The 22,750-nt window shown below is 49.6% G+C and overlaps 1 protein-coding gene across 1 annotated transcript in view; it reads left to right on the top strand.

Annotated features, from left to right (window-relative positions):
- The window catches only part of CSRNP1 (cysteine and serine rich nuclear protein 1), a 37,173-nt gene extending 17,302 nt beyond the window's left edge, over nt 1-19,871 (top strand). The window contains exons 2-5 of the mRNA XM_048510976.1: nt 6,554-6,740; nt 14,037-14,296; nt 16,013-16,309; nt 17,913-19,871. Coding sequence (XP_048366933.1) covers nt 6,563-6,740; nt 14,037-14,296; nt 16,013-16,309; nt 17,913-18,938 — 1,761 coding nt within the window. The 5' untranslated portion in view covers nt 6,554-6,562 and the 3' untranslated portion in view covers nt 18,939-19,871. The remainder of the gene's footprint in view (nt 1-6,553; nt 6,741-14,036; nt 14,297-16,012; nt 16,310-17,912) is intronic.
- The last annotated feature ends 2,879 nt before the right edge of the window (nt 19,872-22,750 follow it).

Genomic DNA, 22,750 nt, shown 5'->3' with positions numbered 1-22,750 from the left:
CCATACAGCCCGGAAACCACACAGCACCCAAGTGATTCCGGCCGTGAAAGCCTTCGACAATACATTAAGCTGGGGAAAGTTTGCTTGAGGCTGGGCAGGGAGAATCGGTCACTTCCGTAGAATGTCGTCTCTCTCTTTCTGGTGTCCTGCATTTGCTCCAGTTCGAGACGGCCTGTTCTACCTGCAAAAACCAGCGGTCCAGCACCAGACGTGATATGCGAGAAAACCAGCACGAAGGTCAAGCGCAGGTGTTGTGTCGGCCGTGCTGAGAACTGGAGGGGGGAATTGAGACGCCTCCCTGATCCCACGGGCTTTACCCTTCAAGGGCCTGCAGTGCTGGAATTGCCCCGATCTCCACGTTACATACATCAGGTCCCCTGGAGAAAATAATGACTTCGGAGGGCAGGTGCCATAGATTCCAGCTGAAACCTCTCCCCGGTTTTTCCCTTTCCACAGGCGTCGTCTCCAAATCTCCAGGAGTTTTACAGGCCGTGGCAACCGTTTCCCCTCCGATTTGGTGGGCAAAGGGAGCTGAGCTTGTTGCTGTGTTGTAACACGGTTTCCACATGGATGGTTTTAGGAGGGGTCTCATTTCATCATCCCTTAAAGATTTCTTGACCCGGTCCCGTATCCCTGGGCACAGACACGGTAACAGGCAGCTTCCCATGTTCTTGGCTAGGGTTTTTCAGACTTTTGCTCGGGGAGCAGCTAATTCCAGCTAAAGCGGAGGTCTGCCACCTGCGGCTCTCCAGATGTTTGTGGACTACAGTTCCCATCAGCCCCTGCCAGCATGGCCGATTGTAGTCCACGAACATTGGGAGAGCCGCAGGTTGCAGACCCCTGAGCTAAAGGGAGGGACCAGATTGAGTAACTTTGGGTCGGGGGGGCAGATGGATTAAGAAACACAGACTTTATATAGAAGAAGAAGAGTTTGGATTTATATCCCCCCTTTCTCTCCTGGAGGAGACTCAAAGGGGCTTACAATCTCCTTGCCCTGCCCCCCTCACAACAAACACCCTGTGAGGTAGGTGGGGCTGAGAGCTCAGAGAAGCTGTGACTAGCCCAAGGTCACCCAGCCGGCGTGTGTGGGAGTGTACAGGCTAATCTGAATTCCCCAGATAAGCCTCCACAGCTCAGGTGGCAGAACGGGGAATCAAACCCGGTTCCTCCAGATTAGATACACGAGCTCTTAACCTCCTACGCCACTGCTCCTCCCACCATCCTCCCCCTTTCACTTTGTTCACCAAAGGACAATTCAGTGAACCATCTTCCGCGATCAGCAAAATTGCAAAGGGCAGTCCTGGCCTCTAGTGAATATTTAACTTCTCTTGCGCGATACTGGGCGGAAGAGTCGCAGCTGTGTGCCGTCCAAGAAGGCACTGGCTTCGCGTTATGCAACGTCGCAGCGAAGGTTTTTCAAGAACGACTCGACGGAGGGGTTGGGAAATTAGGGCAGTTGGCACGGGTTGGCTTTTTGAGTCTCTTTAGGCGGAACGGGCGCCGTGTTAGAGATGGACGATCTCATTCGGGTCAGTGGGAGAGAGCAGATCTTATGAAATCCAAGGAAGAACTGGAGTCAGAAGCCCAGTTTGAGCTGACTTGGAAGAATAATGATATTATTTATTAAGTTTATTACATTTCTGGACCGCTCTCCCCATTGCAACAGGCTTGGAGCAGCTTGCAACAACTGAATTCACATAAAATCAATACAGTCAATATCAGACATTACATGGTATCTTACAGTGAAAATGAGGAGGGTCAATTTGAGACTTGGGATAGTTACAGGTGTTAGAACAGGGGTCTGCAACCTGCGGCTCTCCAGATGTTCATGGACTACAAATCCCATCAGCCCCTGCCAGCATGGCCAATTGAAGAAGAGTTGAAGAGTTTGGATTTATACTCTGCTTTTCTTAGCCTTCAAAGTAGTCTCAAAGCTGCTTACAATTGCCTTCCCTTCCTTCCTGCCCACAACAGGCACCTTGTGAGGTAGGTGGGGCTGAGAGAGTTCTGAGAGAACTGTGACTGACCCAACGTCACTCAGCAGGCTTCATGTGGAGGAATGGGGAGAAAAGCTTGTTCACAGCTGGGAATAGGCCCAGCCCAGATGGGAAATGTAGGCTCCATTTCAAACTGCTCATTTAGTCCCCCTAAATCAGGGGTCTGCAACCTGCCGCTCTCCAGATGTTCATGGACTACAATTCCCATCAGCCAATTGGCCATGCTGGCTGGGGCTGATGGCAGTCGTAGTCCATGAACATCTGGAGAGCCGCAGGTTGCAGACCTCTGCCCTAAACTGATCCCGGGGGTGGGGGTGGGGGATGATTTCAGTTATCTGCATGTATTTATCTCTATTTTGTCTGTCTTCATCTTTTATTAATAGGCACCTTCTTTAAAAGATCATTTTTTTTTGCTAAAGGATCCCCCCTTCTCTTTACAGCAGGGGTGTCCAACTCTGGCGCATCAGATGTTCATGGACTACAATTCCCACCAGCCCCCCAATTGGCCATGCCAGCAGGGGCTGATGGGAATGGTAGTCCATGAACGTCTGAAGCACCAGAGTTAGACACCCCAGCTTTACAGTATTAATACTCTTTGGCCTTTGCATCGAGAGGTTACTGCCCCTCAGAATTGTGGGCCCATGCCCCCTGGCCCGAGTGCCCCAGCTCCGTCCCGTCCTGTGAACATCGCACCTGGGCCAAAGGTTGGCAAAAGCAGGAACAGGACTTTGGGAACTGTGAAATAGGTGGTGGTGAGGGGGGGGGGGCAGGACGGAGGAACCAGTTACAGATGTTGGGTATTGGCCACGCCTCGGCCGCATTCCAGTCCGAGGCCTCGTTCCCATATTTACATGGGAACGCGCCGTCTTCTGTTCCCAAGCCCTGCTCCCTGGAAGCGGAGAGAGCTGTTTTCGAAAGGCTGCAGGGCTTTTCTGTGTTTGTTTGCTTGGGCAATTGAGAAAGAATGACGGGAATGCAGCAGTCTCGTGGAGGGCTGGATACGGTTTCGTTAGCGTGGTTGCTCCAGCGGGTAGCGATCAGCGGGGAGAGACGGGAGGCAGGTTTGCCTGCATTTTGGGGGGGGGGGTGTTCGTCCCCATGCTCTGTTTTTCGGCCGCAAGGGGCTGCGTTTCCCCACAGGGTTGCACGGGGTTGTTTGCACAGAGTTGTTTTGTTACTTAGCCAACACGGCCGCCGTGTACAAGGGGATTGACCTAGAGGCGCCCGTAAGACAGGGGTGACGCCGTGTTGCGCCAGATCGTGTTCTTCTGTCCTCCTCCTCCTCCTCCTGTCTTTTGCAAGGAGAACGTCAGGTTATGCAAAAAAATCCAACCTGTGAAGCAAGTGGAAAGAAGAACTCTAGGCCAGGAAGCGCCGAGCGCCAGGCCCGGCACTCGCGTTTCTCGAACCCCATCCCTCCCTGCTGCCGCGCTCGCTGCAAGGCGGCTCCAAATTGGTTTGGGCTCTCGAGGCCAGCAGCCCAAAGCCGAGGAGCGAAAAGATTTCCTGAGCATGTGCAGAGGTTGTCGGCGTAGAGGTCAGGAACAGCTGGGGTTTCCTATGGCCTGTGGGTTGAAAGAGTTTGGATGTATACCCCCCTTTCCTCTCCAGTAAGGAGACTCAAAGGGGCTTACAATCTCCTTGCCCTCTCCCGCTCCCACAGCAAACACCCTGTGAGGTGGGTGGGGCTGAGAGAGCTCCGAAGAACTGTGACTCGCCCAAGGTCACCCAGCTGGCGTGTGTGGGAGTGCACAAGCTAATCTGGTCCGCCAGATAAGCCTCCACAGCTCAAGCGGCAGAGCGGGGAATCGAACCCGGTTCTCCAGATTAGAGTGCACCCGTTCTTAACCAGGACACCACGCTGGTTGCCCTAAGAAGGTGTCTTGGGAGCTGGATTCTCAGCGCAGTCCCGTGCGGAGTTTCTCCGCTGTAAGCTCATTGAGGTCAGTGGAATTAGGCTAGAGGGATTGTGTAGGATTGCCCAATCTTGCCTCATCCTGAGTAGGTTGTCCTCAGAGGCGTCGTGGAGCGGAGCAGTAAACGTTCACGAAGCTGCCTCTCCCGAGTCAGGACTTTGGCCCGTCCAGGTGAGTGCCGTCTGTTCAGACTGGCAGCCGCTCTCCGCGATCACAGGCTGAAACCTTTCGCATCACCGCTAACCTGATTGTCTTTGCTGGCGATGGCAGGGATCGAACTTGGGACCTTCCGCGGGCCGAGCAGAACCTCTCCCGCTGAACCACAGCCCCTCCCTAAGTCAGCTGTTCTCGGCACTGCCCTGGTTGCTTGCTTGTGGGTGGTTTGCAGCTTGAGGGCAGAGCATTGGTTTTTCATGGAGGAGACCTCGGGTTTCATCTCCGGCGCATCCGGGGGAGGGGGAGGAGGGGGGGTAGTAGTAGTAGTTTGGATTTATATCCCCCCCTTTCTCTCCTGCAGGAGACTCAAAGGGGCTTACAATCTCCTTGCCCTTCCCCCCTCACAACAAACACCCTGTGAGGTAGGTGGGGCTGAGAGAGCTCTGAGAAGCTGCGACTAGCCCAAGGTCACCCAGCTGGTGTGTGTGGGAGTGTACAGGCTAATCTGAATTCCCCAGATAAACCTCCACAACTCAAGCGGCAGAGCGGGGAATCAAACCCGGTTCCTCCAGATCAGAGTGCACCTGCTCTTAACCATTGCGCCACTGCTGCTCCTTTTCAAGGGGATGAAAAGCATATTTGATATTTTATTTTATTTATTATTTGATCGTCCACCCCTTCCCCACTTGAGCCCAGGGCAGCGTCGAACAATTTTTAATGCAATCTAAAAACCTTTGACATGTTTTAACACAGGGGTGTCCAACTCTGGTGCCCCAGATGTTCACGGAGTACAATTCCCATCAGCTCCCAATTGGCCCTTTCTGGCAGGGACTGATGGGAATCGTAGTCCATGGACATCTGGGGCACTGCTATTGGACACCTGTTTTAACGTCTCCTCAGTAATTGCAGTATTACAAGAGGTGACGCTTTCGAATCGTCTCAGTTTAACCCTGCAGAGCAAGTGACACTAAATAATATTCCGTCCCTGTCTGTTTTTTGGCCCGAAATCCTGAAGTTCTGGTTCTGGTCTTCGTTGCAGCAAAGGTCTGTCCTTGTAGAAAGCAGTTAGTTAAGTTCCAAAGTGTAGCCTCTTGAGCGTCCCCCGGGCGTGTGGACGGCTTGTGCAGTCCGGAATTGGTCTCTGCTTCTCAGCCTTGGTTATCTTCATCTACGAAATGGGTACAGCAAGGACCTAGCTCATTTGAGGCAGCCGCGAGGTGTGACGGAAAACTGGTTGCGAAGTGCCTTGTCTGTGCTCGAGCGCTTGTGCAATAATTCAAAACGACGGCGAGGTGGGATTTGAACTGGTTTGGCTTCTTTCGGTCGGTCTGCGGGCTCTGCCGGAGCCGTCTGCTGCCTGTTGCCATGGCTTCTGCCATAATCCCAGAGGCACCGAGAAGGTGTCTTTTAATAGCAGTAAGTCATGATGCATCACTGGATGCGTTTTGCACCTGCGAGGCGATGCTGAGGAGCTCTCAATCATTAGGCAGGGTGGTCGTCTTTGGTCCTGTACTTGAGTGGCTTCTACATGCTGGTCCTCAACATGGTGCCCGTGGGCCCCATAGCAACCACTGACACTTTTCCCGGTGCCCACCAATTGCTTAGTTATGTAGACCTTCCTCCCTGAAATATTGTGGTTGACCGTTCCGCCGTAGGCAGCCATTTTGTGATTGTGCCCACTCCCTGGTGTCAGAGGCACGAAACAGTTGGCAACTCCTGCTCTAGAACAGGGGCGTCCAACTCTGGTGCCCCAGATGTTCATGGACTACAGTTCCCATCAGCCCCTGCTTTGGCCATGCTGGCAGGGGCTGATGGGAACCGTAGTCCATGAACATCTGGGGCACCAGAGTTGGATGCCCCTGTTCTAGGGCAGGAGTTCTAGGTCTGTTGGCCATGCTGTTCTAGGGCTGTTCTAGCCCTGTTCTAGGGCTTTGGCCATGCTGGCATGGACTGATGGGAATCGTAGTCCATGAACATCTGGGGCACCAGAGTTGGACACCCCTGCTCTAGAGGAACCCCTTCTACCTTGAACTTGTGTTCCTGAGATCCTGTGGTCATTGTAGACTCCAAGGCATGTTTAGTTGATGCTGGCTCGGCCTAGCTGTTTCCTTGCATGGATGCAGAATGGGGGTGGGGTCTTCTGAAGGCTGGGTGATGGTCCAGAAACTTGTCTTCCCACTCCAATTACAGGTCTGATTGAGGGAACCCAAGATTTTCTGGAGCTGAGCAATAGGGCGGTGTGGTATAATGGCTAGAGTGATGGACTCGGTGGATCTGGGTGATTCAAATTCTGTCTCACAGGGTTATTTGTTGTGAAGGGGAACAATAGAAGAGAGGAGCTTGTTTTGATATAAGCTGCTCTGGGAAAGGTGGGGTAGAAATGAAGAAAAATAAATAAAAACTAAAATGACCGGGCGATATCTTCAGGACCGGCTGCTGCTGAGGGCTGTCTTGAGTAACAGGTTCTTTGCGTTTATTTTTCAGTTCCTCACCATGAGCGGAGTATTGAAACGGAAATATGACGAGCTGGAAGACGACGCCCCCTATTCCTCCTCCTCTTCCTCCTCCTCCCCTTTCTCTTCCTCCTCGGCTTCTTCAGGCTGGGAATCGGATGACGAAAACGCCCGAGGAGACATCAAGCCCGGCCCGGCCCTGAATGCCAACTTCACTCGTAAGTATGATGGCTGGGTGAGTATCAGATGTCGGGCAAGCTGACCTGGCCAGCACCATGGAAGCCTGTGGCGTGGAGTCGTATGCAGAATTTAAATTAGGCTGGAAACGTTGGGAATGACATGTTCAATTTAATTGTAGCACAGGCGGTCACAGTGCAGAATAGAGTGGTCCTGTTACATCCTTCAATCTAGACACTATGCTCCTATTGATGCAGCCCAAATGGCATTGGCTTTCTTTGCTGCCTTATCACACTTCCTGGCTTTGGGCCGCTCATACTCTCTTAGCCTTAACATGTCTTGGAGGATTGTTGTGCAGGTAAAATTGAAGAGAGAAGAATGGTGCAAACTGTTTGGGTCCCCATTAGGGGTAAAAGGGGTGGGGGGTTATAAGCAGGGCCGGTCCTAGTTAGTACTTGAATGGGAGACTACCAAGGAGCTCCAGGATCGCTAAGCAGAGGCAGCCAATGGCAAACCACCTCTTGCCTTGAAAATCCTACAGGATCGCCATAAGTCAGACATGACTTGGTGGTGCTTTAGAAATATGCAAACAAGGCAAATAAATAAAAGATTTCAAAGGCTTTTACTTGAAGCCCGGGAGAATTGCTGTCAATCACAGTAGGCAAGACTGAGCTAGGGAAATCGGTATTAGGATGTTGTGGGTTTTCCGGGTTGTCTGGCCGTGTTCCAGTAGCATTTTCTCCTCTGACGTTTTCGCCTGCATCTGTGGCTGGCATCTTCAGAGGGTCTGGTGGTACCACCAGACCCTCTGAAGATGCAAGCCACAGATGCAGGTGAAACATCAGGAGAAAATGCTACTGGAACACGGCCATACAACCCGGAAAACCCACAACACCCTAGCGATTCCGGCTGTGAAAGCCTTCAACACTACATAGAAATCAGTATTCCAGGCCCCATTATGCGTTCAGTTGGCACAGTAGCTGTATGTTCACATACGGAAACTAACAGGTTGGTTGAACACGAGTGGGGATCTAGATTTGAATCCAGTAACCCCTTTTTGTCAGGGTATCAAGTTTTGAAAGTCCATATCAGATACCAAGCGACGATCTAGTTACAGACCGACCACTTTCCCAAGCGATGCGGCTAGTAAATTTACTTGATGTGTTTGAGCTGCTCTTGGCCTAAGCCCGTGATGGCGAACCTTTGGCACTCCAGATGTTATGGACTAGAATTCCCATCAGCCTCTGCCAATTGGCCATGCTGGCAGGGGCTGATGGGAATTGTAGTCCATAACATCTGGAGTGCCAAAGGTTCGCCACCACTGGCCTAAGCGGAGAACGTCTTGTTTTCTTGGCGACTCGTCGTTTTGGACTTCTCCCCGGAGTCCTACGCAGATGACACTTAAACACTGTGCAGATGCAAGTTTTTCACCACCCTCGCCACAAAGGACAATTTATTTCAATCATGCAATCCCGGGCCGGACCTCTGAGAATAGTTTGCTCCTACGGTCCGCTTAGCAGCCACCGGCAAACGTGCTCCCGTCTTCGAATGCCTCGGAAAACTTCGCAGCAACAAAGGAGGCTTTCTTTTTGTTTTCTGGCTTTTGTGTGGCAACAATGAACTTTCTGTCTTCCCTGCCTCATTTGGGAAGGGGGGGGGGGAGGGTTACAAACAATTTGAGCAGAGACTGTAAAAGCTAAAGCAGAATATTAAAGTGCTAGTGGATAACGGGTCCCTGTTACAGCCATTCTTTCCCCGGCTCAGTGTGAAATATTTGTTTTGACATGACTGTCGCACCCCTTTTGACTGGATGGCAGAAATCAGGGGTATCTTGAGCATCGGGATTCCAGGGCAGAGGACTGAGGATGCTTCTAAGCAGTCACTGGGTTTGGCAACCACTATAGGCATCTGTGGGGCAGAGCTCCCTTTCTGCCCAGATTTTGCCCCACACTTTTTGTTAGCATGCAGTGTGTGAGAAGCTTAAATGCAAAGACTTAGGCACACAACCCTTCCTACATTTCTGGACCACAACACCTACCAGGTCATTGAGAGCTAGAGTGGTGTCATGGTTAAGAGCGGGTGGATTCTAATCTGGAGAACCGGGTTTGATTCCCCACTCCTCCACCTGAGTGGCAGAGGCTTATCTGGTGAACCAGATGCGTTTCTGCACTCCTACATTCCTGCTGGATGATCTTGGGCCAGTCATAGTTCTCTCAGAACTCTCTCAGCCCCACCTACCTCACAAGGTGTCTGTTGTGGGGAGAGGAAGGGAAAGGAACTTGTAAGCCACCTTGTATCTCCTTACAGGAGAGAAAGGTGGGATATAAATCCAAACTCCTCCTCCTCCTCCTTCTTCTCCTCCTCCTTCTCCTTCATTTTAAAGCCCCCTTTTTGGATATTTGGGGTAGTTTGCTGCAGTTTCTAAGGACCTCTTTGAAATAACCCTAGTTTTTAAAAAAATCTTCCATTAGATAGAAGTTGCAAAAAAAGGCTTATTTGGATTAAGTTAACATTGCGAATAAAATCGTGCAAGAATTGCATATAAGCTGGGTTTTCTTTTGTTAGTATTGCTGAAGGCTGATTTTTGCAAGTTCAAGGTTACGGCATCTTAAAAACGATGAGGCTTGCTATCTGGCCTCAGCAAAACACCCTTTGTGCAAAAGATTTGGGAAGCCTGGTAGGCGCTGGAAGCCGGTCACTATAGATACTGCATTTCTAATCCCCGACTCCCAGACTCCTTAGCAGCTGTTGAGCTGCGCTGCTGTCCCCGGGGAGGCGTAGGCCTCATTATTTAATATAAGGAAGAGTTGTGCCAATTTTAAGTAAATGGATTCCTGATTGATCTGGGGAAACCGGCGCAAACGCATGTCACAGATGCACTTAGATTGGTTTGACCCTCGCGTGTCTCCGTTTAATTGAATTCAGTAAATTGCCAACTTAAGCTAAACGTCTGTAAGCTAAGTAGACACCATTATCTGGAACGTGTGCGTGCGGCAGAGCCAGAGAGAGCAATTGTCCTCTTACGGTAAAAACAGTCTCGCTTCCCAGGTCTGACGCTGAAGTAACACAGCCTCAGATTTTCGCCACAGCACACCGTTTTGTTTCTTCTTTTTGGGGTTGTTTTTGTGTAATTGAAACGAATCGCTCCGAACCGAGGCCTCTGTAACAACATCTTGTAAGTTGCGGTGTCCGCGGGCAATCTGCATATTTTGGCGGTGTGCGCTCGGGTTCATTTGCATGCCATTTGCATAACCACAGCAGGTGTCTGAGCTGCAGCTGGTGGACATGCTGGGTTTGTTTTGCAAGGGTTTGTTTTGGAATTCAGGGATCCGAATGCATAGAACTGTGACCCCGGGCGAGGCAGGGGACTCGGCTGTCTGGTTTGGGAACCTATGGCCAGGCCTGCGAGCATTTTGGGAGCCAGGCGGGTTGCGACACCCTTGAATGCTTTCTGCTTTAAGAAGCAAAATCTACACAAGGGAGTTGTGGGTTTTCCAGGTTGTATGGCCGTGTTCCAGTAGCGTTTTCTGCTGACGTTTTGCCTGCATCAGAGGCTCAGATCCTCTGAAGATGCCAGCCACAGATGCAGGCGAAACGTCAGCGAAAACGCTACTGGAACACGGCCATGCAACCAGAAACCCCACAACACCCTAGTGCAGTGATGGCGAAGCTTTGGCACTCCAGATGTTATGGACTACAATTCCCATCAGCCCCTGCCACCATGGCCAATTGGCCATGCTGGAAGGGGCTGATGGGAATTGTAGTCCATAACATCTGGAGTGCCAAAGGTTCGCCACCGTGGCCCTAGTGATTCCGGCCGTGAAAGCCTTCAACACTGCAAAATCTACACGGTTCTCACCAGGATGACTATGAAGAATGTCTGTGTGTTTCAAATCTGCCGTTAGATCAAATTTGAGACCAAATGGGGACAGGGATGACCGTGGGCCCCCATAATAAACTGGCACAGAATAAATTTGACAAGCAAGTCATTGCGTAGCTTCTACAGAAGCCAGAAGTTAATGGCTCATAACCAGAAGCCAGAAGTTAATGGTTCATACACACATACACCCAGAGTAAGTGTGTTGAACTTCCTGGATCTTGCCTTCCACTCAACTCCATCCTAGAACCAGAAGGCCATTGCGTTCACCTCCTGCACATGAACTCCCAAAGGCACCTGGTGGGCCACTGCGAGTAGCAGAGAGCTGGACTAGATGGACTCTGGTCTGATCCAGCTGGCTTGTTCTTATGTTCTTATCTTGATCTTCCCTGTAACACCATGTATACTGGTATGATACAGGGACATGAACTTGAGCACTGGGTTCAAATCTTGCATCAGTGTTGGACTCTAAAAGCGGTGTCAAGTGGTTCTGTCTGCTCTTGAATCCCACAGCTATTTTTGTTTTTTTCCCCCCTTACTCCTCTGAAATTATCTGTATTCCTCAGCCTTTTTCAACAAATCCGGGGATAGAAATATGACTGGGAGGCCGATGCCCCAGACTGCTTCCTTGGTTCATAATCCCTGTTTTATGCAAGCACGTGCTGTGTTGTGGATCTGGGTTAGGCTGAGAGAGCCTGCAGGCCGGGGATAAGGTGACATCTTTGATTATGTCACGCACGTTTGAACTCATGACGTCCTGGGTTGCGTTGCGTAGGTCTTGCTGCCCCGCGGCACAGAGTGGTCAGCTGCAATACCCCCCCCCCCCCCCCCGTCCAAGCTCTTGACTGGAGTTCAATCCCGAGGGAAGTCTGTTCCAGGTAGCCAATGCAAGGTTGACCCAGGCTTTCATCCTTCGGAGATCGGTCCAATGAGTACCCATCTTGTTGGAGGTAAAGTGTAGATGACCGGGGAAGTCAGTAGCAAACCACCCCGTAAATACACACTGCCTAATAAATGTTGTGTCGTGGTATCGTTCCATGGGTCAGCAATGACCCAGTGCATGCACGGGGGACTACCTTTCTTTCTTTCTTTCTTTCTTTCTTTCTTTCTTTCTTTCTTTCTTTCTTTCTTTCTTTCTTTCTTTCTTTCTTTCTTTCTTTCTTTCTTTCTTTCTTTCTTTCTTTCTTTCTTTCTTTCTTTCTTTCTTTCTTTCTTTCTTTATTAATTATCACATTTATATACCGCCCCATCCCCTGAGGGCTCTGGGCGGTGAACAACAAAATAATGTTACATCAACAATAATGACAATAAATAATCAATATAAATATATAGCAGTGATGGCGAACCTTTTCAAGACCGAGTGCCCAAATTGCAACCCAAAACCCACTTATTTATCGCAAAGTGCCTACCCGGCAATTTAACCTGAATACTGAGGTTTTAGTATTAGAAAAAATGGTTGGCACCGAGGCACGCGTTACTCAGGAGTAAGCTTGGTGAAGCAACTGTGCAATGCTTCAAATGGGTGAATCACGATCCTAGGAGGGTTTACTCAGAAGCAAGCCCCATTGCTAGCAACCGAGCTTACTCCCAGGTAAAGGATCATGCCCAGGCCAGCCTAGATGTGTGTGTGTGGAGGGTGATTTTCCACCCCCCTCCCACATGATGAACTCTGTGCGCGAGTGCCCACAGAGAGGGCTCTGAGTGCCATCTCTGGCACCCGTGCCATAGGTTTTCCACCACTGATATATAGCATCATTAAAACATAAAATTACAGCGTTCCACTTGGCGTCCAGTATTAAAACTATCAATAAAAACCCCTCCCAGAGAGGGGGCGGTAGATCTAGGTGTCACAGCTCCCAAGATGTTAAAAAGGGAGAGACAGAGAGGGCGCTCACCTTCAGCGGCTGGCCTCCCCAAAAGCCCGGTGGAACAACTCGGTCTTACAGGCCCTGCGGAACTCTCCAAGATCCCGCAGGGCCCGGACAGTTGGAGGAAGGGTGTTCCACCAGGCAGGGGCCAGGGCCGTAAAAGCCCTGGCCCGGGTGGAGGCCAGCCATGTCATTGAGGGACCAGTAAATTGGCCTCTGCCGAACTTTACCTTTTACTACCTCCATGTTCGGTTCTGTAAGACTTTCTGTCGCACAAAAGCGGTTTTCATCATCTCCACCTTTCTCGTAGGTACTATTGGAATCGCCATCGTTTCCCAGCGCCCCCCTTTTTATTTTCAACCACTCTTCTGGCTTATATTTAAATCCTTGCTAGCCGAAAGGGGGGAAGCGAGCCCGCTCAGGTTAACCTTTAAAGTTTCCCACAAGCGCCAAACGTGCGGCAGGCACACTCGAGCTGAGGTGTGTTTGCGGCCGGGATCACCTGCCTGAAGATTAACTGCTTTGCAGCTGTTCTCAAATGAGCCCCCGGAGAATAGGCTGCAGATTTGCAGCTTCTCCCAGAGGGCAGCGGAGGAAGTGTCCATCGAGCAGCTGTTTTGATGATCTTGTGTTTCCTTGTCCTCCTACAAGCTTCGCCCCCTGAACCCCCCAACCCACAAACCCAGTTTGGCTGTCTGCCTGCATTCCCCTTTTTAAACAAAATGTTCTGCCCCCCCCCCCCCCCCCCAAAAAAAAAAATGTTCTGGGCCTCCCGTCTCCAAGTTGTCAGGCTGACAACATGCAGATAAGGAGCAGCAGTGGCGTAGGAGGTTAAGAGCTCGTGTATCTAATCTGGAGGAACCGGGTTTGATTCCCAGCTCTGCCGCCTGAGCTGTGGAGGCTTCTCTGGGGAATTCAGATTAGCCTGTGCACTCCCACACACGCCAGCTGGGTGACCTTGGGCTAGTCACAGCTTCTTGGAGCTCTCTCAGCCCCACCTACCTCACAGGGTGTTTGTTGTGAGGGGGGAAGGGCAAGGAGATTTTAAGCCCCTTTATTTTATTTATTGATTGATGGATGGATGGATTTGGATTTGGATTTGTAGAGCGCCCCATCACCAAAGGGCTCTGGGCGGTGCACAACAGCGTCAGCATATATACAATGTATAACAAAGGATCACAATAGTGACCACATAAACAATTGCTACATTTACTAAAATCCATTAAAACAGCGGTCAAAACAATACTAACAGGCGTCCCATAACCCAATTCCTTAAAAGCCTTCCCCAAAAGAAGGGATGGCTGGACTCCTCTTAAGGAGGGTAACAAAGATGTAAACAAAGATGGAATAGTAAAAATAAGTGAGTAAAAGGGTCTTTGAGTCTCCTACAGGAGAGAAAGGGGGGATATAAATCCAAACTCCTCCTCCTCCTCCTCTTCTTCTTCTACTTCTACTTCTTCTTCTTCTTCTTCTTCTTCTTCTTCTTCTTCTTCTTCTTCTTCTTCTTCTTCTTCTTCTTCTTCTTCTTCTAAAAACCTTGCAAATGATGGAGTGGTCTCGATGCTTACGCAGCTTCCTTTCCCTCTCCCCAGCGACGTCTATCCTGAAGAAGAGCAAGCGCCTCAAGAGGAACACCGTGGAGTTTGACCGCGTCACCGTCTTCTACTTCCCGCGCTGCCAGGGCTTCACCAGCGTGCCCAGTCGCGGCGGCTGCACCCTGGGCATGGTCAACCGGCACAGCTTCTCCAGGGAGTTCACCCTGGCGGAGTTCTCCGCCGAGCAGGAGGCCGTCCGGCGGGAGAAGCTGAAGGAGCGGTTGAAAGAGGAGAAGCTGGAAGCCCTCAAGTGGAAAGTAAGTGGGCTGGCGGGAGTGCCGCTCAGTGGTGGGGCTTGGTGGAAAGCAAAAGGAAGCTAGGTTTCTGTTAGTGTTCGTGCATCTGATAACGTGAGTTTGAGTCCACTGGAGCTTATTCAGTGCAGTTTTCCTTTCCACATTGCTGGGGTTAGGGATGTGGCAACACTCCGCCCCCCCCCCCCCCCCGGGCAACCTGAAAATCCACGTAAATTTTTTGGGCCCTCCTTTCATGCCTGAGAAGAAATTGATTTTTTTTTCCTTTCAACTTTAAAAAAGAAATTATTTTCTAAACCTTTCCTGTGTCGTCTGCCGGCCTTTGCATGTTGTCTGCGGCTTCTACAGAACCTCCCCCACATTCCCATTTAATTTCTTTTTTTTTCTTTTTTTTTAATTATCACTTTATTAAATGAATTAAAATGTATTACAACAATAGGTCATATATGTTGTACATAGATTTTAAAAAATTGTCTGCGTTGTACATCTTTCTTGCAATCGGCATACTTTTTATACCTTTTAGTTTTAATTCTCCCTAAATGGGAGTACATAATTGCCGAATAATTAAATAAGGCTCCTCTTCCTAAATACCCTACCTATCCTATAAACGTATTTACGGAAAAAATTAACATACAGAGCTTCACTTGAATGACAATATACTATTAACTTTATAACATTAAATAATAAATTTTACTATCTCGATTCCATCTTTTTTTTAAAAGAAAAACTTTAGAGGTGTCCATATATTCTCTCTCTTCTTCATGTCTTCTTCCCATTTAATTTCTGATGCCGACCCGTGATGTAGCAAAACCGCGCACAGGGAAAGTTGTGATGTGGAAGAGATAACTGTATCGTTCCTCCGTATGGTGCCTTATTTAGAGCCAGCTGGAGAACGGGGTTTGATTCCCCACTCCGCCACCTGAGTGGCAGAGGCTTATCTGGTGAACCAGATGTGTTTCCACACGCCTACATTCCTGCTGGGTGACCTTGGGCCAGTCACAGTTCTCTCAGAACTCTCTCAGCCCGCTAGAATAGTTTTGGCTAAAAATTGGAAAAGTCCAATTATTCCATCTATACTTGATTGGAACATGAAGATGTTAGAAGTGATTAAGATCTCGCAATTGCCAGGACAGGAAGTGTTGGAAGAGAATTATAATACTAAAAATCAATGGGAACAATGGAAAATGTATATAAACAAGAAATACCATATCCAAAGCAAAGTATTTAAGTAAAGGTTACTAAATTAAAAATAGAGTACGCACAGAAGGAAGTACAATTAAAGAGTAATGGATAGAATTGTTAAATTATACTTAATGTGTTTTTTTCTCTGTTGTTTGACTATCTGTTATTAGTTACTAACTTGTGTGATATAATAATGTATCAATTTTTGCATATTGTTCTTTAATTTTCCTTTTCTTGTATTATTTTCAATTTTCTTTTCTATAATAAAGCATTTAAAATTCAAAAAAAAAATAGAACTCTCTCAGCCCCATCTACCTCTCAGCCCCACCTACCTCACAACAGCCTGTGTGTTGTGGGGAGAGGAAGGGAAAAGAATTTGTAAACCCCTTTGAGACACCTCACAGTTGAGAAAAGCAGGGTATAAATCCAAACCCTTCATCTCTTCTTGGTGCTACCGTGCTTGAAACCGGCCTTGCTGGTGTTTTTGCTTCCTTGTTGTTTTTAACCCCCGGGTTGTCTTCTCCCTGTCCCAAACAGCTGACTATGAACGGTACGAAAGAGTCGGAGGAGGCCAACCAGCTGACGACGGAAGACATCTCCGACGACGACATCGAGCTCGGCAGCGTAGAGCCGGAGGACGGCTTCTTCCTCCAGCCCTACGCGGCCAAGAAGAGGCGGGCCCTGCTCAAGGCCCTGGGCGTCAAGAAGGTCGACAAGGAGGAGAAGCGGGAACTGCACAGCATCCGCCTCTCCCGGGAAGACTGCGGCTGCAACTGCCAGGAGTTCTGCGACCCGGAAACATGCAGCTGCAGCTTGGTGGGAATCAAGTGCCAGGTGAGCGACGTTTGTTGGTGCGTCTCAGGGAGGGACACGAACAAGAACAGAACGTGGTCAGAAACATGGTCAGGAAGGGTTTAAAGGCTCAGCATGGAGTGAATGGAAGTGTTGAGATGAAGAGGAAGAAGAGTTTGGATTTATATCCCCCCTTTCCCTCCTGCAGGAGACTCAAAGGAGCTTACAATCTCCTTGCCCTTCCCCCCTCACAACAAACACCCTGTGAGGTGGGTGGGGCTAAGAGAGCTCCAAGAAGCTGTGACTAGCCCAAGGTCACCCAGCTGGCGTGTGTGGGAGTGCACAGGCTAATCTGAATTCCCCAGATAAGCCACCACAGCTCAGGCGGCAGAGCTGGGAATCAAACCCGGTTCCTCCAGATTAGATACATGAGCTCTTAACTTCCTATACCACTGCTGCGCTTTCCTGAGCAGAATGAATTTCATGGTCTGTGAGAATCCTGGGTTTTGCTGGAGGGCAGCTTTGACAGCGTGGCGTAGTGGTTCAGAGCAGGTACACTCTAATCTGGAGAACCGGGTTTGATTCCTTGCTCTGCCACTTGTGGAGCCTTAACAGACCAGGTGCTCGGGAGCAACAGCCGCAGAAGGCCATTGCGTTCACATCCTACATGTGAGCACCCAAAGGCACCTGGTGGGCCACTGCGAGTAGCAGAGAGCTGGACTAGATGGACTTTGGTCTGATCCAGCTGGCTTGTTCTTATGTTCTTATCTGGTGAACCAGATTAGCTTGTGCGCTCCCACACATGCCAGCTGGGTGATCTTGAGCTAGTGACAGTTCTTCGCCGTTCTCTCAGCCCCACCCACCTCACAGGGTGTTTGTTGTGGGAGATGGGGGGAGAAAGCGAGAGGAGAGTGTAAGCCCTTTTGAGTCTCCTTCAGGGGGGATATAAATCCAAACTCCTCTTCTAATTGGCCTTGCCCTTCTTGACACGGTGACTCCTGCAAAACTATTATCACAAACCGTGGCTCTTTCACTGGTGAAACTGGTGTCAAACTTAAATCTGGAAGTTAGTTACCAGTGTTTCCGGTTGTATGTGACGTCGACCAGTGATCAAACACATTGACATTAATACTCTAATCTGGTCATGTGATGCTTTGTGTCGTATTTTGAAGAGTATTCCTCACGGTTGTTGAGCATTTTCTGGGCTGCGTGGATGGAGTCTGGTAGCTTTTGCTCCTAATTTTTCACCCGCATCTCCGCCTTGACCTGGATAACCCAGGCTAGCCTGATCTCATCAGATCTCAGAAGCTAAGCTTCAGGGAGTCCCAGAATCACTACACCGAGGCAGACCACAGCAAACTGCCTCTGAGCATTTCTTGTCTTGAAAACACTGCAAAGTTGGCTGTGTCTTGATGGCAAAGAAAGGGGGCATTCACACTGCCTGATGTCAGTTCAAATATCCTCCCCTGGACATATCGTCCTCCCATTCTGTTAGAGTCTCAGGTGGCGTTGAGGGAGCTCCATGATGCGCACATGTGAACCAGCCCCAAGAGACACTCAGCTGAAAAAGAAAACGGCTCAGTAACATCCCTGTTTCTCCTCCTGTGCTTGGCTAACGTTCCGGGTCTTTCTTTTTTTGTGACAGATGGACCACACATCGTTTCCTTGCGGCTGCACAAAAGACGGCTGCGGGAACACGGAAGGGCGCATAGAGTTCAACCAGGCCCGAGTGCAGACGCACTTCATCCACACCATCATGAAGCTGGAGCTGGAGAAGAACCAGCAGAGCAGCGAGAGAAACGCGGAGCCGGAGCCGCCCTTCCCAGACAGGCTCCACCCCTTCGGGTGTCCGGTAGGCAAGGGGGCGTTCGAGGAGCGGACTCCTCCCCTGGCGCCCGCCTTCCAGTTCAACATGGACTTGGAGGCGCTCGGCGAGAACAGCTGCAGCAGCGACATGACAGACTCTTCGGCATCGTCCAGTCAGAGCGAGGATCTGGAAGAGCTGTACGAGGCCGTCCCGTCGGAGAAGTCGCAGTCGGACGTCGACGACGACGGCCTGGCCCGGATACTCCACTTCAACGATTCCGACGCGGAAGAGGAAAGCGGGGCCCGAAGCAGCGTCCAAGATAACCTGAGCTCGTTCCACCCGACAGACTTCTTCAGTGCGGATGTCGTTGGCCACCCTGTCGCGGGAGCCCCCGAGAAGCTCGGCCCCGGGAGCGCTTTCAGCCATTTGCCCAACATCACCGAATGTTTGGATGAAAACGCCAACCAGGGCGCCAGCTGCTTTTTGGAGGACGCTGCCGCCGGGGCGCTGTGTGGGGGCACCTTGTGCTGCCCGCCATCCTCGGCGGAGCAGTGCTCCCGGAACTACATGGACTTGAGTCTCTCCTCAGACTCCCTGGATTTCTTCCAGTCGTTTTCAGATTACAACTTGGGACCTCTTTATAATTCCTTGAAGGAGTACGAAAACCTTGACAACTTTTCGGCCTTGCATCTCCAGTTGCCGAATTTCCCCAACATGCCGCAGGTAGGGGACCAGGGCGCCTGCTTTTTAGAGTCTTTGATTGGCTTGTCTGAATCTGTCCCAGAAACCCCAGCGCCTTTTACAGACAATCAGCTTTTGGAAGATGCCATGAAATCATCGCTGATGGAGACTGTAAAGGTCTAAATTTGACCGTGGGAGGGGGCCTCCCCTGTGGAAACTTTTTAAGTGCTTAATTAAATAAGCAGGCCTTCCTGCCAGAGAAGGACATGTTCCCGAGAGCTTTTGGAGCAAGCAAACGTTTGTTTGTTTGTTATTTTTTTCCCCCGAACACTTTGAATTCCTGCAGTTACAATCAGTTTTCTTACTGTTTTGTGCAAAAACCCTTCGCCTTTTCATGGCGTTCGTGGGGTGGGGACAGGGGGTGGGTGGGGGGCAGAAGATAGCGTTTGCAAAACTATCGGAATTTACCTGCATTTTGTATACGGGGGCAGGGGAGTCCTTTATAGAAATTATGTTTAGAAGTTCCTTACGTTTAACATTGTGGGCCAACCACAGAGCACCTTCTGACAACATTGACGATGTTGGCGGGCAATTTCTCAAGTTACTTTGGGATTTATATCTATATATTTATTGTGCAAACGATTTGCTTGAGAGCTAGCTCTCACTTAAACGGGAAAACGTTTACAGAAAAAACAACAACCACCCATACGCTATTATATACATAGCCATTCTTTCCTTCCTATTTATTGCAAATTTCCTCCAATTTTTAATAGCCACAGAAGCTTGAACAGAGCATGAAATCTTTATTTAAATTGGTAATACCTCAGATGTATTATGTGTACAATCATATTTGTTTGTTTTTTTGCATAATATATCTGTATTTATTTATTTGTCGACGCTTTCACGCAAGGGGTTTCTCAAGGGCTGGAAGGTGGAAAATGGGTGCTTAGTAGCACAGGCCCCCAAAGGCGTGTTTGTGATGGGTGGTTTTTCTTTGGGGTGAAACTGCAGGAAAGTGCTCAGAACGCGTTCTCTGGCTTTGAATAACTTTTCCATGGCCTCAACCAGCACTACACACTTAATCATGTTTTCACCGTTGTGACTTCTTCAAGGGAAGAGTTGTAACTTTAAGATGGGGGGGGGGGGTGAGGAGGCTTTTTAAGAGATTCCCGTTCCCCCTCTCGGTGAGTTCTTGGGGAGAAGCGGCGAAATTGCTTTAAAACCAGTTTTAATTTTTCCAGCTTGCCGTGATTCATTTTCTCGTAGTGACCACACTGTGCGCTGGTCTGCTGGAGGATTTCTCGCGCACGTTGGACCATATAATGAGGGGATGAAAGCAGGCCTGTTGGGCCCCCCGGAAGGGGTCTCCGGGTCACAGTGGGGTCTTCAAGCCTTGGGGCACCACATGCCCCCAAAGGGTAGCAAGTGCAGGACGATCAAAGGGGGCGAAACTGAAAGGGGGCAGCCCCCACGTCTTCTGTAGAAGGCGATAAGGGGGGGTTTCACTATTATTTAAAGAAGGGGAAAAAAGTCGTCTCGATGGGTACAAGATAAAATGGTAGAAAAGTGGGATACCCATAATTTTGCTGCAGACAAATAAGGTGTTAAACTCGCGGCCCTCCAGATGTTATGGACTACAGTTCCCATCACCCCCTGCCAGCACCATGCTGGCAGGGGATGATGGGAACTGTAGTCCATAACATCCGGAGGGCTGCAGAGTTTGACACCTGTCTATTAAAGGGGGCGGGATAATATGAACAATTTAAAGGAGCGGGGAACCAATTCCTCTTGTAAATTATTTTCTAATTTATTTAATTTCCTTAAGGATTTGGCCATGAGATCTGCGCTGAGCTGATCTGTTAACGGAGCCCGACTGCATGGAGGAGCCGTGCTTTGCAGCTAAGGCGGCCCTTTGGAGTGGGTCAAGCAACCGAAACTTTATATCCCATATACCCGAGGTGGCGAACCTTTGGCACTCCAGATGTTATGAACTACAATTCCCATCAGCCCCTGCCAGTATGGCCAATTGACCGTGCTGGCAGGGGCTGATGGGAATTGTAGTCCATAACATCTGGAGTGCCAAAGGTTCGCCACCACTGCCATATACGTTGTTCTCACAGGCTTAGGGGTTGAGTTGGCTGCTTGTGGGACCACCAACCCAATGTGAAACCAGGCGTCTGAATAGTAGCACCACACACAGTGCTAATGGGCGGGAGGTTAGAGAGAACCCCCAAGTATCTGTATAAGTATTGCACCCTGCTGGCCACTGCATTCCTATGCTCCTCGCTTTCCCGGGGAACCTGATCCCAGCTGGCCAAGTTGACTTCTGTGCAAACCACTCAAGTGAAAGGGAGCAATTCGAACCGAAATGATTTGGCTTGTTTAGAACAAGACTCTTAATAGAAGGGAGAAGATCCGGGCGGGGGGGATGGGGGGGAGGAAGGGGGTGTAGATTCTTCAGTGATGGCCGTTTTGTTTTTTAAAAACTTCTACCAGCGGCTGCCACTTTCTTACAAGTTCTGCCCAAAGCGTGGTGTCCGCCACAGAGTCTTGTCCCACCAAGGCTGGAACTTCTCGGCGTTCACTGAGGATAGCTTTGAATTGGATATCGCTGGCCAGAGAATATCCACCAAGGCGTATGGTGCCCCTCCTTCTGTCCAGGAACCTTTTAAAACAGCTAAATGCCTGCTTCAGAATGTGTGGCGCTGCTTGGCCATTTCCGTATAATTTATTGCATTCGAAACGCAGCCCGGTATTTAATATGCACGGGCACCTATACCAGCCATGTGACTGTGCATATTGTTTGTTTCAGAGATTGCCAGGGAAATCGAGCAGCTTAAAAAAGAAATCTGGGAAGGAAGTCTCTTTCGCACGAGGCTGTCACTGAGCGGCGGCCAAACAGGATCTGAAAATATAACTGGGTTATCAAATTTAGGTTTGGGGGCGTCGTGCCGAATTGACATCTTTGCCCCATAAAATGCAGTTCTTTAGCACATACGGAAGTGCGTTTTTCTTCTCCATGGTTTTGCCAGTTGAGGCAGAAACCTATCAGGTTTTCTCGCAAATACTGATTTGACCCAACCATTTCTCCTGCGGGCGCTTTACCATCTCCTGTGGAATGTCCTTATTCCAGGAGAGCAAATATGGCGCCACTTTGCTGGATCGACAGAGCTCCATGACGCGGTTGCTAGTCGCCACTCTAATTTGGGAATTGTTAGGGACCACTGGGAATAGGAGAAGGGTTGCTTCATTAAGTTACCAAGTTGGCTTTTTTGCCCCTTAGAGGTCAGCAGCTTTGTCCTTTGACCTCTGGGGACTGACAAAATGCCCAGAATTCCTTTCACACTGGAACCCTTAGGCAGGGGTGGCCAACCTATGGCGCTCCAGATGTTCATGGACTACAATTCCCAGCAGCCCCTGCCAGCATGGCAGCTGGGCTAATGGGAATTGTAGTCCATGAACATCTGGAGCGCCATAGGTTGGCCACCCCTGCCTTAGGGGAAGGGGTCCAGCCCGGCTGTCTATGCAAAGTCTTTTATTTTTGAAGTGAAACTAAGATAGCTATCAAAATTGTCTACAGCAGGGCTGTCCAAATCTGGCCCTCTGGGTGTTCATGGACTACAATTCCCATGAACCCTTGCTGATGGGAAGCATGGTCCACGAACACGTGGACGGCCAGAGTTGGGCGTTGTGACGCGAAATCCAGTGCAAAAGGGTGACTTTCCAACCAGGGAGTCGCTCAGCGTGGTCGGTGTCTTGGGCCAATGGAAAATGGTTTATTTAACTTTTTTTTAATCCTACTTTTTATTTAATTAGGAGAGCTTTTTTAATTCAGCAGTCGTCCAGTGAGGTCACTTTTTTGGTACTGATTAATATTCTTTGGCACTAAAGCAGTTGCTTTTTCCAGAACATTCCTATGTTTCTCTGCATATGTTATATATGTTATTTTAAAATGAATGTCGGGAGATTGGCCGGGAGGAAGCTCCCTGCCATTC

This window comes from Sphaerodactylus townsendi, linkage group LG11 (genome assembly GCF_021028975.2).
Source record: "Sphaerodactylus townsendi isolate TG3544 linkage group LG11, MPM_Stown_v2.3, whole genome shotgun sequence".
NCBI lineage: Eukaryota > Metazoa > Chordata > Lepidosauria > Squamata > Sphaerodactylidae > Sphaerodactylus > Sphaerodactylus townsendi.
Note: the sequence above shows the minus strand (reverse complement) of the source record. Positions and strands in the feature narration are given on the sequence as shown.